Here is an 18,855-nt window from a genome sequence, read left to right on the forward strand (position 1 = left end):
CAACATGTATTTGTTGAGTTCCTACTATTCTAGGCACTTTTCTATGGCATTGTAATTACAGTAGTGAGTAAAGGAAACCAATTATTTGCTTCCATAGGACTTCTACACAGTTAATGATCCAGAAAATAAAGCAATAAGCAATAAATATGTAACTTAATTGTTTAGAGGAGAAGCAGCAGCAAAGGAAGGAGACTATGTGGAGTTGGTCAGTGGGAGGAATTTATTCTTTTTCCTACTGGTGATGTCCTGGCAGCTAATGGAGAAGAGTAGTTCAAGAATAAGGAGTTTCCTGAATCAGATGTTGCTAAAAACCCCAGTAAGATGGAGACTAAGCTGTGACTATTTCACCCCTTGTGATGACAAAAAACAACAAAACAGTTTTGGGGGCTTTGAAAATGAAGAAGTAGAGATAGGAATGAAGACCCGCTGTTTCAAAGGAGTTTGCTATAAAAGAAAGCCAAAAAATGGACCATAACAGTGGGAGAAATGAGATTAAGGAAGTGTTTTAAAACCAAAAAGATAAAATTCCAGAACATGCTTGTGATTAATGGGAATGACCTAGTACAGGGAATGAGGGGATAATTGATGGAGTGAAATCCTTGAGAAAATAAGAGGAGACAAGACCCCAGGGTGGGTGGAGGGAATCGCTGATAGGATCAACATCTTATCTTTCATTGTAACTGGAGGGAAGACAGAAAGGATGGAATGTTTGCAGACAGGTTTGTAAATTTGATGGTGGGGCAGCAAGTAGCATCTGCCCCAATGCTTCTGTTTTTCCAATGAGCCATGAAGCAAGAATGAAATGAAAGGAGTTTGAGAAAAGAGAAGATATGCAATGTCATGTTGCAGGATAGGAAATCAAGTTGCTAAAGAATTATAGCAGAATTGCTGTGCATTAGAGATCACTCAACATTTATGGCAATAAAATTAACATGAAAGCATCAACCAATTCTATACTTTTTCCCCAACCACTTTCAGTTGCTCAATTTCCAGCATAGAGAAGGCATAGAGCTGGATTCATCCAAGGTTGTGCTTTTTCCAGATGAATGCAGCGATTGAAAACAGGATGGAGAAAACTAAGTGTATTAGCAAAGGAATGAAGAGTCCTGAAATGTAAGCTGATGGAGGGAATTGAAAACAGGAAGAATGCCCAGGGGATTGTGAAAGGTTAGAAAAGGGGTATTACTCATTCATCTGGTTTACCCATTCACTTCAACAATTGAGCTTCTATTCTGGGCCCTGTGGATCTATTCACTAGCAAGACTAATTAGCCCTTTCACAGAATAGGGTGAGATGGACAAAGAATTAGAACTTGTATTTTTTTTTTTATTTTCTTAGTTGACACACAACATTACATTAGTTTCAGGTGTACGGCATAGAGATTCAACAAGTTTATGCACTATGCTATGCTTACTACAAGTTTAACTACCATGTGTCCCGATACAACACTAGGACAGTATCATTGACTATATTCCTTATGCTGAGCCTTTTATTCCCAAGATTTACTCTTTCCATAACTGGAAGCCTGTAGCTGCCATGCCTCTTCCCCTATTTTGCCCAACCACATACCCCCTCTCCTCTGGCAACCACCAGTTTTAAAGTATTAAATTCAGATTTTGCTAATGGCTATGAAGAGAGTAGAGAGGGGCCGCCTAGGTGGCTCAGTCAGTTCAATGTCCAGCTCTTGATTTCAGCTCAGATCCTGATCTTGGAGTCGTGAGATGGGGCGTTCTTTCTCCCTCTGCCCCTCCCTTGTTCACAATTTTGCGTTCTCTCTCTTAAAAATTAATGAATCAATAAAGTAGATGAAAGAGAGGGGGGAGAGAGGGAGCATTAAGTGGGAGGGGAGAGCAGTGTCAATTTAGATAAGGTGTTCCAGCAAGGGAATCCTCTCTACTGAAATTGAACAAAGATCTGAATGAAATGAGGAAACAAACCTGTGAATTACTGTGTGAGTAGTGTGCTAGGCTGAGGGAACAGTGAGTGCTTTTTCTGTTTTTTTTTAATGTCCAATAGTAAGGCCAACAAAACTGTGATGAAGTATTTTTCCATCCCTATTATATTTTTAAATGGTGTTTTCAGGATACCAAAGTGACACAGCTGGTTTAAGCAGTTGGTTATTGCACAAATGTCATTAGAGTGAGCAATCAGTTAAGTCTCATTTCAGCAGATGAAATGTTTAAATATAAATATACCCTGTAATCATGTCTAATTTGTTTATCATTACCTTCTCCTTCTCTGGTGACTAGCATTAGAATGCCACACATGATATGGTTCAGTTAAAATTTTTAGAGTGAATTTTTATGCCCACATATACTTTAATACTTAAAAACACAAATCATTCCCCCTTCAAACCTTTTCAAGAAGTTCTAAGGGAGGAGTTCAAACAAACCCAAGGTCTCTTCCCTACGCCCTAGGTGTGTGGGGACTTGCTTTAAATGACTTTTCAAAAAATTTAGGTATTACTCACATGCTGTAAGACTGACCCATTTAAAATATACAATTTGTTACATTAACAACTCAGGTAACAACAGATGTTGGCGAGGATGCAGAGAAAGAGGATCTCTTTGGCACTGCCGGTGGGAATGCAAACTGGTGCAGCCACTCTGGAAAACAGTGTGGAGGTTCCTCAAAAAATTAAAAATAGAACTACCCTACCACCAAGCAATCGCACTACTAGGTGTTTATCCAAGGGATACAGGTGTGCTGTTTCGAAGGGACACATGCACCCCAATGTTTATAGCAGCACTGTTGACAATAACCCAAGTATGGAAAGAGCCCAAATGTCCATCGATGGATGAATGGATAAAGAAGATGTGGTATATATATACAATGGAGTATTTCTTGGCCATCAAAAAGAATGAAATCTTGCCATTTGCAACTACATGGATGGAAGTAGAGGGTATTATGCTAAGCGAAATTAGTCAGAGAAAGACAAATATCATAAGACTTTAAGATACAAAACATGAACATAGGGGAAGGGAAGCAAAAATAATAACAGGGAGGGGAGCAAAACATAAGAGACTCTTAAATATGGAGAACAAACAGAGGGTTGCTGGAGGGCTTGTGGGAGGGGGGAGATGGGCTAAATGGGTAAGGGGCATTAAGGAATCTACTCCTGAAATCATTGTTGCACTATATGCTAACTAACTTGGATGTAAATTAAAATATACAATTCATTGGTTTTTAGGATGTTCACAGTGTTGGGCAACCATTACCTAATTCTAGAACATTTTTTTAATATTTATTTATTTTTGAGAGACAGCATGAGCAGGGGAGGGGCAGGGAGAGAGAGGGAGACACAGAATCCAAAGCAGGCTCCAGGCTCCAAGCTGTCAGCACAGAGCCCAACGTGGGGCTCGAACTCATGAACCGTGAGATCATGACCTGAGCCGAAGTTGGACACTCAACTGACTGAGCCACTCAGGCACCCCTAGAACATTTTTAACACCCTAAAAAGAAACTCATATAGACTGGTCCCATTAGGAATCACTTCCCTCCTTCTAGCCCCCAGCAACCATAATCTACACTCTGTCACTATTTGCCTATTCCAGATGTTTAAAATATATGTAATCACACAATATGTGTCCTTTTATGCTTGGCTTCTTAGCATGATGTTTTCAAGGTTAATCTGTGTTTAGCCAGTATCCATACTTCAGTCCTCTTTATAGCTGAATGATATTCCATTGTGTGGATATACCATATTTTCTTTATCCATTTATCATGTGATTTGGGTTGTTTCCACTTTTTGGTTTTTATAAATAATTCTGGCTATGAGTGTTGGTCTACAAGTTTTTGTGTGGACATTTGTTTTTAATTCTCTTAGGTATATGCCTGCCAGTGTAAATGGCTTTTTTAAAGGAATAACTGTAAAAAAGTTTTATCTTAAAAATATTTCTCGGGGCGCCTGGGTGGCGCAGTCGGTTAAGTGTCCGACTTCAGCCAGGTCACGATCTCGCGGTCCGTGAGTTTGAGCCCCGCGTCGGGCTCTGGGCGGATGGCTCAGAGCCTGGAGCCTGTTTCCGATTCTGTGTCTCCCTCTCTCTCTGCCCCTCCCCTGTTCATGCTCTGTCTCTCTCTGTCCCAAAAATAAATAAACGTTGAAAAAAAAATTAAAAAAAAAAAAATATTTCTCACTTCACTCCATAATATATGTCTTAAAAGAATACACAGGAAAAACAAACAAAAAAAGAATACATGGAGTTCTTTCCAGTTACTTATTTAAGCTACTAGTGGAATTCATTAATTTTTCTCCAGAAATCCAACATTAGCCCTGCGGGAGGTGTTCCCTCTGTGGCTCTGCAGCCCCCTGGCTCACTGCCCCTACATGGCGGGGAGGGGGGACCAGCGCTTCAGCAGCAATCTCATGGGACATTGGGAATGCAACTCCAGACAGGTGGTGGGTTACCTTTTTGTCAATAAATATTGCTTCTTCTTGAAAGAATCATAGAATCTTGATAAACTAGAAAAGTTTCTCAGAATTCACCTAATCCAATTGTTTTATAAATCTTCGAACCAAGGGATGTCCAAAAGGTTAAAATGCTTGCCTGAGTTCCTATAGCCAGTTGGTTAGGAAACCAGGATGAGAAGCCAGATCTCTTGACTGCCAGTTCAGTTCTCTGACTACTAAATTTTACTTTGTCTCTGTTGTTTGAATTTAAAGTCCTAAAACAAAAAAAATAAACATAATTCATTAAGCGGCATTTTTAGGTAAAAGTTTGCAGAAAATATTTTCAGAGTTTATAGGGAAAAGCTGACCATCAGCCTTGTACTCATTAATTCACAGGGACAGGGTGGGGGAGATAAGAGGAATAAAGAAACACTATCACTTTTAGCCTGTGCATAAGGAAGAAAGAATTGTAGGCGTTTGTAAACATTCAGACAGTCATAAACAAAGGTCAGCTATTCCTATTAGCTTCCCTTAAGAGTCAGCCTTTTTTTCTTGCATGACATTCTAGCATTTATATACAAGTAGTTTTAAAAGGGGTATAAAGATTAAGCATAATTATATTATCCAAGTGGAGTCAAATTACGCAATAGACTATGCAGTTAATCACTTGGATCTCCTAAATGTCATGCTGGATATAGTCTATCCCTCTCACAGTGAGTCAGAAGTGGGAATGGGTTCATTCACTATTTCCAGTAAGCAGCTTACTGCCAGCAGGTGTTGTGACTTGTGGGAAAGGGTAGGACTAGAATGCGTGCTTGTTTGGAGAGTTCAGAAACGTATCCTTGGGCCCTTCCATCGGGCTGTACGTGAGGCCACAGGCAGCTGAGAGTGTTGGCAGGACCACAGCTACCCCCAGCTTAGAGGAGGCTCTTGATCTCCTCTGAGTCTGGTAATATTGCTCCCTAGCACAAAGCTGGAACAGGTGCCACATACAACTCTGGTCCAGGCATGGGTCTCAGCTCTGCCACTCTCTGTGTGATCTTGGGCACATCACCTCAGATGTCCTCAAATCCCCCATCTGTAAAATAAGATGAGCAGGCAGAATAGCTAATTTTTAAAAACTCTTTGGCTTTACAATGTTATGGTTGTACAACCTAGTGGTTTCAGATGTCAAGTATATTGGATATTGGAGGTAATAAAGAGTTCATAAAGTTATAGAGCCATCTTTGAGAGTCATGTGACATTGGGCAAGTACTTCTGTAAGATTTTACGTTACCCTTAAAGGGGGAGTAATGATAATAGTACATAATCCTAATAGGGCTACTGGGGGCAAAAATGGCATTAATGCAAAGACATTAGCACAGTGCCTTCCAAATCCTAAGATTCAATAAGTATTCATTAGTAGTAAGTAGTAGTAGTATTTTCATTAGAGACATTTTATCTTAATGTACTGTTCCCTTTAGAAATGAATAAAATTCCAGCAAATTTTAGTAGTATTATAAAGTATGTAGACTAAAACATTGTTTAAAAGGCTATAATTAACTGATCCTTAAGTAAACTGGAGAGAAGAACCTATAATTTAAATAATGGAGTGGTGGATGGTGAGCATGATGAGGGAAGGAATGGGATACAGAGGTTGATGTTATAGTGCAAGTGAAAGAAATTGAACTTATTTTCTTCTTAGTTTTATTGTTGTCTATGACCTAATATATTTTTTCTACCTTAATTTGGAAATGAAATCATTTATGAAAAATGCATCCAAATTAGTGGCTACTGAGAAGTGAGGCTCTTTTTTATTAATGAGATTATTACTGTTGTTATTTGTCGCATAGAAATAAATAGTAAATCCAATTCTATGTGAGCTGCCTCCTTGTAATTTCTGCTAGTTTTGCAAGTACTATTTTGGTGTGAACCGAGGACTTAGAAGCTTAGTAATTTTGGAAACAAATACTCAGATATTTTTCCTCAGGATGTTGGTGTGAAACTATCCCTGTTCAATAGTGGTTTGCTAAACTAATTGAAGGAATTCATTTAAGATTCTTATTTACAGAATAAGAACGCATTTGTAAAATGTTGTAGGGAAAGTTGGCAACCCTAAGTTTGGTGGTTGATATCTTGGAGAATTAACCCCCTGTTTCTCCAAAGAAGAGAGGAGCTGACTGTGGATGTGTAAATTACATGATAGCATAGATGAGACTTTTTTAATGGTCATCTCTGAATATGTGTTCTGTGTGTCCCATACCTACTCCATCACCATCTTATCTTACTTGCTTCACTGTTGTAGATGAACAATAAGAAAGGAAATGTTTTGGTTCCTCAAGACAGTCTCTGTGGCTTCTGCTATAAGCAGCTCAAGCCAAAAATGCCTTGTCTCCCATCAAAATTTCTTTTTACAACCTTGTAATTTCCAGTTAGGGTAATGTTCTTTGGTTCCTAATACTTCTTTTATACTTTTTTATAGGAGGCCAGTTGTAAGAACCCCTTACCCATCCTTCTGACAAAAGACTTAGACATGCAAAAACCATCTCTAAAAACCAGGGTAAGTTATGTCTGCTCCTTTGGGCTACCGTGTGAAACATTTAGCAGGGTTATTCATGTCATCATGATTCCATGCTCTGTGTCTTGCATTTCCTTCAGCCTTTTTCTTTATTTGTATTTTTGGTCCTGGTTGCGTAAAAAGCACTTTTCATTTAGTGCTTTAATCCAAGGTGATATTCATCCCCCAATTTTTAAGATACTCCTGTCATTTAAGAGTGATATATTTTAGTACATGGTTTTACTTATATTAAATCAGGATTGTTTTAAGCCTAAATCATAGGAAATAGTCAAATGTAGTAATCTTTCCTTGGTTGTTTGAGGGGTAAAGTGAAATGTTTAGCTGTAATTTCTCTTTTTTTTAAATGGAAGTCACTTTATTGACTTTTCATAATTATAAAAACAACACACGATCAATTAAGTAAATTTTAACCAGGAAGAAGTAAGAACTGTCACACCTATGACAGAATAGTCTAATGTGTAAAATTTTGTTTTCCTTATTGTGAGAAAAGTCCAGAATTCACATGTTTTGCCAGTGAAAAGAAAAACCCCTTTAACCCAAAATATGTCATGGAAAGTTATTTGATTATTTGTCCAACCAGAAAAGTGATTGCATTAATTTTAGAGTATCTTTCCTAATCTTTAATCTTTTAAGTAGAACTTCTCCTATTAGGTGTATGGAATATTCATAACTGGCCACCAGAAGATTTATAGAGCTACTATTTTTCCTAGTTCTGAGAAAAAAAAAATGTTCACCAAACTTTGAGTTCACTGTAAGCAAAATTTAAAAGAATTCTTATCTCTGATTTTTAACTGCAAGTTACCGTAAAAATAATGGTGGCTTTATTTTTAAAGGCAAATTAAGTATTGAGTCATTGCTTAGTGTCTTAATTACAGTAAGTCTGTGGTTTATTTTTAGAATAAATAAAAACACCTTTTTTTAAAATAAAACCTATTCCACCTTGATTTTTTTCTGGAAAATTATCGAAACTATCCAGCATGCTTTCCTTTTCAGCTACCAACTATTTTTGGGTTTTTTTTTTTTTCACTGAAATATCTGTGTCTACAAACTTATGTATAATTAATTCCAATGTATCAGAAATTTTATTTATTGTGAATTAATAAAAATTCAGTGTAAAAAATAAACTCATAAACAAATGCCTTGAAAAAATGCATGATTTGAGGAAAATCATTAGGTACCATTTGCTTATTAACTCCTATATTGGTATAACTACCTTTATGTGAAAAGACCCTAAATGAATCACCTCATCGCCTTTAAAAATAAAGCCACCATTATTTTTACGGTAACTTGCAGCTAAAAATCAGAGATAAGAATTCTTTTAAATTTTGCTTAAAGATCATCTCAAAACTTGTCATAAAAGTTGAAGGGATTGTATCATTCTTATGAAAGTAATCCTATTTGGAATGTTTCAGCTGTATACAAAATCAGTAATTAATGGGCATTTATTATCTCCTACCAGTCATGCTGTACAGTTCATGAATAAACTAATTCAATAGAGAAATTACTTCATTAGTTAAGCCTTGGTTTTTAACTTAAGCTTCTCTGTGGCCTTTCATGACCAAGTTTACGTTTACATGAGCAAACTAAGCTCTGCTTAGTTTATGGGTGATTAAAATCCTTGTAATTTCAAATCCCAGAAATGAGGCAGAGCATGTGAGCTATAAGAGATTACAAGGAACTAACTCTTTCACCAGGATTTTATCTTAAGATCTTTTTTCCTCCGGTTGATATTTGAAAGCTAAAGCTGAGAACACCTTCAAAATATGGTTGGTGTGTCCTTTCTAGAGTGACATAGTGAGCTAAGAGAATGATGTGTATCCTTGGTATTAATGTTACTCCATTTGGCCTCCATAGCTGTATTTCTCAGATATCTCCAGTTACAGCTGTATTTGCCTTGGACAGCTAAGTATTTCTGCTCCCTATATGGCTAGAGATATAACATGGTAATCCAGAAATGGCATATGTCCATCGACTCTGGAGATGTCTCTCTAGTCTAAGCCATCTGTCCCCATCTGTGTTCCCTCTGACAGTTGCTGTCTCTGTTCCTAGGCAATAGGAAGGATTATATTTCTCTTCCTTAGGTAGGAAGGCCACTTCTTGATTTGAGTCCAAGCTGAAAAAAAAGTATCTCCATTACACAGTGCCATGACACTTCCTGAATGAGCAACAATCACCAGCCCTGGTAACTCAAGGACATATTCACATAACCATTTCATGCCCAATACTGTGTAGAGTACATATGTAAACAAATAATCAGAATAGATGGTAAAGAAGAGAATATCAAATAGATCTATAAAGAGGTATTGAACATAGAGACAACTCCTTGTCACCTAATAGGATTAGAGAAGATGGTCTTTTTCTACCAAACACAGGTACTCGGTCTCTAAATAAGCCTCACACTTATATTCATTGGCCACAGTATAAACCCTGAATAGCATCCAGTGAATTGAGTGTAGAAAATTATTTTTCTTCTTCTTTCCTTTGGGTTATGCTCTGGACTTCCCACTATCATTGCTGTGTTCTTGGCTTCAGCAAAAAATTCAAGGTCATCAGGTCATGGTATAAGAATGAATACCAGATCCACTCACTGCTAGGATAAAGGTATAAAATAAAAGATAATGTATTTCCTTCCTTTTATCACCAGATAAAACTGTGCTGATGAAATTTAAATTATAAGCACATAATAGTTTTAGTTAGTTATTGGATTCTCTTAATGCTTTTATAGAGGTTTCCTTTAGTATACAAAGTCATATTAACTATAAAATGTGTAATAAAGATAATGCAGTTATCAAATACACTGCTTCTATTTTTGTAATAGAAGCAACTGTTAAATTATTTTTCTTTCAAATGTTAATGGTTTCAAGGACCATGAATTATTTATGAAGGAGATTTTCTTCAATGATGACAATAGTTGTCACAACCCTGTTTTCTTAAATGTTTTTTAAAAATTCCTATGCCTATTAGTAAACTAGAAATTTTAAAAATGGAGGGTTTTGATAAATTTAGTGGCAGTATAATTTAGTTTTCAGTTAGCAAATTAATAGAGTAATTTAATAAGCATTAAATTTTACCAAGCTTCTAGAGTATCTTAGAAATATTAATGGACATGCATACATTTTATATTGCTTTAATTAATGTGTACATTCTAATTAGCATTCTACTTTTTCCAGTTGACATTATTTATACTATGCATTTCCATGTTTAAGGCTAGTTTGCATGCTGCTGCTTTTAATGAAAGTAGTGGTGGTGGTGGTGGTAATTAGAGCTAACGTTGATCAAGTGCCAGATACTATATTAACTACTTAATACAGTTCTTTTTTTTTTCTGTTCAGTATGCTCTATCAGTACTCACTTTGGGTAAGAATATATGACAGTTTATTTAGGTATCATTCTGGGTTTTTTCCAATATTTAGGTTATCTCCAATATTTAGATTATTTCCACTATTTTGCTATTAAAACGTTTTTGAGTAAATTATTTTCACAACATCTTTTGTGCACATGTGGGAAGTAGAGTCATAAGTATGTACATCTATAATTTGTCCCAAATTTACAAATATTTTCTTAAGATGTTGTACCAATTTATATCCTCAACAGCTGCAGATGATTGTTTCCATTTTTTACATCCTCACCAGTGCTTGGTAATATCAGAGTTGTTGTTTCCCCAGTCTAATGAGTGTGAGATGCGTCTTGCTATTGCCTTAATTAGGATTTTTCTAATTTCTAGTTGTTGCAGAGACATTTATTATTCACTGAATACCCATGCGTTGCCCCGATGTTTCCCAGCCCGGTTGCAGTTAGCTGGGGCCAGCCAGCTGCTTCTGGCCAGTAGGCTGTGAGCAGAAGTGACAAGTGTGGCTTTAAGGGCAGAGAATTGAAAAATTGTGCATGACTCTCTAGCCCTTTCTTACAGTGTAGCAACTAGACAGTGGAGCATGGGTCCCTTAGTGGCTTTTTTTGGAGCAGAGGCCCCCTGTGAAACCACACTGGATTTGTGTCATTACTGAGAAGTAAACCTGTTTTGTTAAGCCACTGAGACTTCTGGGTTAATTTGTACCTTCACTATAATGTAGTCTATCCTGATTAATTTATATGGGCAGCTTTTCATGTGCTTATTAAGCTTGGACATATCTCTGATAATTAATCTGAGTACTACTTTTTCCTGTCATTGCCAATTTTATTATTGGGTTGCTTGCTTTATTTTTTTCTTAATGCTTATTTATTTTTGAGAGAGAGAAAAACAGAGTGTGAGCGGGAGAGGTGCAGAGAGAGGGGGGAGACACAGAATCTGAAGCAGACTCCAGGCTCTGAGCTGTCAGCACAGAGCACCACGCAGGGCTCAAACCTACAAACCGTGAGATCATTACCTGAGTGAAAGTCAGATACTTAACCAACTGAGCCACCCAGGTGCCCCTGCTTTTTTCTTAATAATCTCTATGAATTTGTTAGTTCAGTTATATATCTCAAATACTTTTTCCCAATTTTTTAGTTTTCTTTTTATATTGAATGTAGTGCCTTTTAATGTATAAGAGCTTTTTATTTTAATGTAGTCAAATTTATTAGTTTTTAGTTTTTGTGTTCTTTATATCTTGTTTGAGAAATCCTCACATACCTTGAGGTCATTAAGAAAACCAACTTTATAGTTTTCAAAAAATTTTAAATTTTGCTTTGCATATATGTTAGTCTTAATCCATCTGAAGTTGAATTCTTTGTAAGCATAAAGTAGGAATCTAATTTTATATATAAAAATCAATCAATGTAGCATGTCTGTTCAATAGTTCATCTTTTCCCCACTGTTTGAAATGTCCTTTCTATTATATGTCACATGTTTTGTATGTTTTGGGCTTTGTTATTGGTCGCTTTATCTATTTGTTTATCTCATGTTATTATTGCAATGTCCTAATTAGTGATATCTGGTAAAACCGGTTTCTTCAGTTTTTCTTCCCTTCTTGAAAATTATTTTGGCCATTCTTGGTCCATTGCTTTTGCAATTGAATATTGTCAAATTTCATGAGAAACTTTAGTTAGAATTTAAACTGAATTGATAGATTCATTTCATGAAAATTGGTATTCCATTCATGACCATCATAGAACTCTCTATTTGCTCATGACCTCTTTAATGTCTTTTGATTTAAGAAATATAATTTTCTTCTTAACTGTCCTAGGTAGCCCACATTTTGTAGATACTATAAATGAAATATTCATGATGCATGATGTCTTCCAACTTTGTTGCTGATAATTAGTGTTAAAACTAATTTTTATTGTTGACTTTTATATCTAGAGGCCTTGCCAAATTCTCCTTAGTTCTAATATTTTGTTGATCACTTCTGTTTGATTTCCTTTGTAGACAGTCATATCATCTGAAAATGATGAGTTCTGTTGACTTTTTTTCATGCCCTTCATCATTTAATCTTTTTTTTTTTTAATTTTTTTTCAACGTTTTTTATTTATTTTTGGGACAGAGAGAGACAGAGCATGAATGGGGGAGGGGCAGAGAGAGAGGGAGACACAGAATCGGAAACAGGCTCCAGGCTCCGAGCCATCAGCCCGGAGCCTGACGCGGGGCTCAAACTCACGGACGGCGAGATCGTGACCTGGCTGAAGTCGGACGCTTAACCGACTGCGCCACCCAGGCGCCCCTAATCTTTTTTTTTATATACTGTAAAGGCTAAATAGAAATGGGGATAGCGTACCTTTTTGAGTTCCTTCCTGATTTTATGGACAGTTTCTACATTTGACTTTTTGGTATCATCACGGCATATTTCGTTTTCTTACTTTTTTTTTTTTTTTTGTAATTTTTTCACAATGCCAGACACATAGCTTTCCTTCAGTAAAAACTTCAAAATGAACTCATTATTTCATTGCTTTTGTTCCATATGATAGTAGTTAGTGTTAGTATGTTTCCATATATGTTTTTCTTCACACATACACTTATTAGGTTTACAATATTTGCTGTAGGCATAACCTTACAAATAGGTATACCTATTTGCTGTAGGTATAACACTATAACCTTAAGGAGGTTCCCTTGTATTTATGATTTGTTTCGAATATTTATCTTGTGTGAAAGTTAAATTTTAGCAAATGTTTCCTTTTGTGTCTGTGAAGATAATTACATGGTTTTTATCACTTACTCTTTTCTTGTGGGAAGTTATACTGATAATTTATCTAAGCTTAAACTAATGCATCACTGGAGCATAGTAGTTCTGAAGCTGATCTTGATACATATTTTTAAATACCTTGCAAGTTTTGAATAGCTGATACTTTGTTTAGTATTTTTGCATCTATGTTTATAAATGTTTTACATGAGGTGCCTGGGTGGTTCAGTCAGTTAAGCATCCGACTTCGGCTCAGGTCATGATCTCATGGTTTATGAGTTCAAGCCCTGGGTCAGGCTCTGTGCTGACAGCTGAGAGCCTGGAGCCTGCTTTGGATTCTGTGTCTCCCTCTCTCTCTGCCCCTTGCCCTGCTTGTGCTCTCTCTTTCTCTCAAGAATAAATAAACACTAAAAAAAAAATTAAATGTTTCACTTTACCTGCTTTTGGTGTAAAAGTTATACTGTCCTAACAAAATGAGATAAGGAGAGTCTTTTCTAATCTCCGAGATAGTTTAAGATCACGATGATCAAATTCCTTCAATCTTGTACATATAAAACTGTCTGGGCCCGGTGAGGTTTATTTATTGGTTTATTTGTTTTTTATTTTGTTTGTTTTTAAAATTTGTTTTGGTGAGTTGATTTTTAACTACTGATTCTATATCTTTAATGCTTATAGTCCTATTCATGTTTTCTCTTTTCTTATTTTTTATGCTTATTTTTGAGAGAAAGAGAGCATGCGCATGCTAGTGGGGGAGGGGCAGAGAGAGAGGGAGACAGAGGATGCAAAGCCAGCTCTACACTTACAGCAGAGAGCCCCATATGTGGCTCCAACTCACTAGCCCTGAGACCATGACCTGAACTAAAATTGGGCGATTAACCAACTGAGCCAGGTGCCCCTCTATCTTTTCTGAATTAGTTTTGATGTTACATTTTCTAGAATATAAACTATTTTAACTAAATTTATCAGCATCAAATATTTCAGTGTTTCCTCTTCTTTTTAAATCTTTATTAAATCTTTAAACTTTTTTTTCATTTCTAATATTATCTTTTGGGAACTTTTTTCTTGTTTGCTTTTGATTAGGCTTGCCAGAGACTTTATTAGTCTTTGCAAAGAACCAGATTTTAGTTTTGTTGATTCTCTGTTGTATCTTCATTTTCCATTTCATTGATCTCATTATTCCTCCCTTTCTTCTTTGTATCTATTATTTGTATGGTAGATTTTGTATTATTTGTATGGAGCTTCTCCCCCAATAGGCATGTATTATAAATATGCTTTCTGTATGGTTTGATACTGAAGCTTGATGATCAATTCTTTTGAGTGTATTTGCTCTGTTTACTAAAAGCTTTTTTTGATGTCTTGAGTGTCCATTATTATATTAGAGAACTCTTTCTGGGATCATGTCATTTCATTCCTTCCTTATTTTTTGTGTGTTTTGTTTTGGTTTGATTTTTGGTAATATTTTCCCAATGTCAGACACATAGTGATCCATTGATAAATACTTGAGAATGAACAAATGAATTAATCAATTTTTTTATCTTATTCTGTATGAAAGCAGTGAGTGTGTGTGTGTGTGTGGTTATGGGAAATTTGCTTTTGTGAGAATTTAGTCAAATTTAGTACATTTTTCATTTGGAAGGGGTTCAATAACCGTTAAACACATAATTATATCTGGAATTTAAGACTTTTGGCTTTTAACTGTATTTTTTCCTGATTTATCTCTCTTGAACTTTTCTTAAAATAATTTTCCATCTGCTTTTTCTGCCCCCATATGTTTTTATATATGACTATATGTTTATTTTACTAGATAGAAAATGCTTTATATCTTGCCATCTCCTCTATGGGTGCTGGATGATAACATTTTCTGTTTCTTTTTTGCCTCTTTCATTATCTTAGGAAATCAATTTGCAAAGCTATCTCTTCAGTGCTTAGTAGCATGAGATCTTTATTTATTTATTTATTTATTTTTAATTTTTTTTTTTTTTTGTAATCTCTACACCCAACATGGGGCTACAGCTCAAAACCGGGTGATCAAGAGTTGTATGCTCTACCAACTGAGCCAGCCAGGCGACCCAGTAGCATAAGATTTTTATAAATCATTTTGTTAATTTATCATTAGAGTTATATCTATGATTAAATCTGTTATTTATTATAAGTATATTATTTATTTGGTTTCCTAAGTCACCACTGAACCATTTGAAGAATTCTTGGAATCTCTTTAGAATTAATGACCGGTAGATTCAATTATTTGGATAGTATTTTCTTGTGTTTTATACACAAATTTCTTGTGTTTTATAATATACACAAACTATCAAGTAAAAATATAATGCAGGGTTGAGTATTTACCTTAAATAAAAATTCAAATTTTGATGTATCTGGATGTACCTACCTTATCTCTCAATCTAGTAATTTGGCTCACTTAACCCCTGTCTTTCTTTCCAGTTGCTGTAAGCAATTGTAACCATAGGCCAAGGAATAGAAGAACCTTATGAGAGTTTCTCTAGACTAGGCACTCTCATGGAATCCAGTACATAGCCAGTCTGGTCTCATAGTCCTGAGTACCCAGTTTGCTAAGACTGGGTTTCCACACCTGATCCCTGACCTTCCCAAGCCTGAAACAACTCCTCTTACAAATCTGCCCTGCTTTGATAAACACCTTGAAGTGTTGGATATTTCATCAATATATCCTATGCCAGGTGTTAGGGATGTAAATTTGAAAAGCCATTGTCTTCTTCCTCAAGGAACTAGGTTGGAGACCAGACATGCACACAAAACATTACATGTGCTAGACTGATTTTTGGATCTCAGGTCAACCTTTGGATTCACCATCCTATTTTGCAAACTATCAAATCTTAGCCTGGTTTCTTTGATTTTTCACTAATCCTAAAGATCTCACTGGCCTTTTTGTTCCCATTTTCCCTTGTTTGCCCTGTTCTACAAATATGACCAAAGTCTAATCAAAGTTATTAATGCTAACTGCTATAACAAAAATCCCTATAATACAATTGTATTTGTTTTAAAAAGTTTATTTCCCACTCTAGTCATTTTCTGATGGAAGGAGGGAGAGATTCATAAGCAGTGAGCCTCAAAGCAGTGATTCAGATCACAGGCTGCTTCCATCCTTCAACTATGTCATCTAAAACGTGTTTGCTTCTAATATCAGCACTGAACAAAGGAGTACGTGCAAAGTTCACAGGCACTTAACTGCCTCAGCACAGAAACAACACCTGTCCCTTCTACTCACATTTCAGAACTCAGTAACATCCATGGGAATCTGGGAAATGTAATTTTCTGGTGTGCCTAGGAAAAGGAAGGTGAAGTAGGAGTTGGGGAAAACTTGTTGCCCCAGCCTACCCTTCTGTTTGCCAAATATATTTTTCCATTTCTCTTACTGTGCAGAAAATCCTTCTGCGACACTCAATCCTTCTGCGACAATGAAAATCCAAAAAACCAACCAGTCATTACAATCAGCTCGAGCTCCAGAATTTCTTGGTGATGTGTTAGTACTCTGTCGGGGCTTGACATGCTTCCTCTTGATTGGAGAATCTATGCAGTAATAAGACAGGGTGTCCCTCCCTGCACACACACACACACACACACACCCATATACAAATGGGACTAAACAATCCCATTCACACGCGAATGCACACACAGGTGCACAGGAAGAAGTGGAGGTGATTTGATTAGGCCTAGATTCTGTTTTCTGCAAGGATTCCATTGTCTGTTTTCTCTCTGGCTGCTGCCTTTACCTTTTAGAATCCCCTCTTGGTCATTACTGCTCTTATAGTGAGTGTGTCTTTATTAAACTACAGCTTGATGCCTGTTGGAAGAAGTTTGGTGACTCAGGGATTGTTTTAACTCTTGAACAGCAGTGGTGGCAGTGGTGATGGTTTCTCGGTTTGTTAGATGTGGTTTGAAGGGATCGACAGTAAATTCCCTCAAAAATGTGACAGTGTAAGTGATTCTAATTTACTTGCTTTCAGGCAGTTCTGTGAGCCAGTTATTATACCCAAAGTAGGTCGTCCTTTCCTCTGCCTTCTAGATCTCAGGAGAATTCCCCACTGGAAGAAATTAACCAGAACCCTCCTGACAAGGGATTCTGAGAATATGCCCCTGCAATACAGAGCTATCTTATAAAATCCTATGAAATTATGTTTTAAATAAGTAAAATAGACCATATGTGCTATGAAATTGATTAGAGCTGACTTTGTGGAAGAAAGAGAACTTAAATTTTTAAAAAGAAGAATTGGAAAACTGGACAAAGGAAGGATTTCAGTTGCAGTGGCATAAACAAAGACTCGAAGGAGAAAATGAGCATTGTATGTTCTGTACGATTTATAGGCCAAACTAGCATGGACAGAAGGTTTATAAAGGGAAGCAATAAAAGATACATTCTGAAAGATGGGTTGTAGCCAAACCATAGAGATGTTTGATGATTAAATCTTACATAACAGTTGCCATGCTATTTGATAAAATTTATTAAATGAAATAAACAGCAAATAACAGAAAACAAACTTAGAGAATAAAAGAAAATCTGTTTTTCTGCAAGAGAGATAAGGTTTTGAAACAACAACAAAAACACGTATAGGAACAAAGAGATAGTTACTATCTTACTAGGTTGATGAAGGCACATTAATTTGATTATTAGCTATGATGGGTGGTGTTCATAACAATCACTGTTCTATAGGCTTATGATCTGGACAAAACAAGACCTGCGGTATGTTTACTATTGCTCTTACTTGAAAAAACCTTAAAGCACAAATTAAAGTAGTAGATCCATTTCCATAGATTGTTCATTCATTCAACAAATATTTACTGAGGTTCCTTATACAGGTAAAGAACCACTTCTCAGATTACCGAGTAATTTGTATGAGTGTGTATGTAGTGAAGAAAATGGAAATATGTTCTTTTAGTTTTTTGCTACATCAGATACAAGAAGAGGGTGACTTTAATGAAAAGATTTCCGGCTTTATAGTCTTACAGAAGCAACTCTGTCATTTAATAGTAGTGTATCCTGAGGTACATTGTAGGATACTTTATGATCTCAGTACTCTAATTTATAAGAATAGTAACATCTAATGATGACACTGAGTACTTACTCTATTCTAGACACTGTGGAAATACTTCTAATATTACTTCATTAAATCATCACAGTACTGTAGGATAGAAATGACCTTTATCCATCCATGTAGCCTTGGTTATACTTCAGTAATAAGCGATCCCAGTATCTTAGTGACCTAAAACATTTATTTCCTGCTTATGCTGCCTGCCCAATTTAGATTGACAAGGGGGCTCTGCTTCAGCTGGCCACCGAGAGACGTGTACCGACAGAGCAGCCCATCTCAAATGTGGCCAGTTACTGTGCTAGAGGAAAAAGAAAGAGTCCTGTAGAATCTTGCGTTGACAATCAAAAGCTCTGGCCCAGAAGTAATTCTGTCACTTTTATTCATAACTCATTGCTCAGAACTAATCACATTACCCAACCCAGTCACAGTGGGGACAGGAAATACAACCCTAGCATGTGTCTGGAGGGAACTTTACTAATACTGGGTAAATAGCAGTAAGTCTACTGCATTTCCCTTCCTCCTAACTTTTTTTTAAATTTTATTTAATTATTTTGAGAGAGAAAGAGAGAGAGCACGAGCAGGGGAGGAGCAGAGAGAGAGGGAGTGAGAGAATCCCAAGCGGGCTCCACATTGTCAGTGCAGAGCCCATCACAGGGCTTGATCTCACAAACCATGAGATTATCACCTGAACAGAAATCAAGAGTCAGACATTTAACTGACTGTGCCATCCAGGTGCCCCTTCCTTCCTTCTTT

The 18,855-nt window shown here is 36.4% G+C and overlaps 1 protein-coding gene across 1 annotated transcript in view; it reads left to right on the forward strand.

Moving 5' to 3' along the window:
• Nucleotides 1-18,855, forward strand: part of FAM13A (family with sequence similarity 13 member A) — a 341,975-nt gene that overhangs the window by 154,162 nt on the left and 168,958 nt on the right. Inside the window, 1 exon segment of the mRNA XM_043572193.1 lies at nt 6,852-6,929. Within this exon segment, the coding sequence (XP_043428128.1) occupies nt 6,852-6,929 (78 nt within the window).

The sequence above is a fragment of the Prionailurus bengalensis genome, chromosome B1 (genome assembly GCF_016509475.1).
Source record: "Prionailurus bengalensis isolate Pbe53 chromosome B1, Fcat_Pben_1.1_paternal_pri, whole genome shotgun sequence".
Lineage (NCBI taxonomy): Eukaryota > Metazoa > Chordata > Mammalia > Carnivora > Felidae > Prionailurus > Prionailurus bengalensis.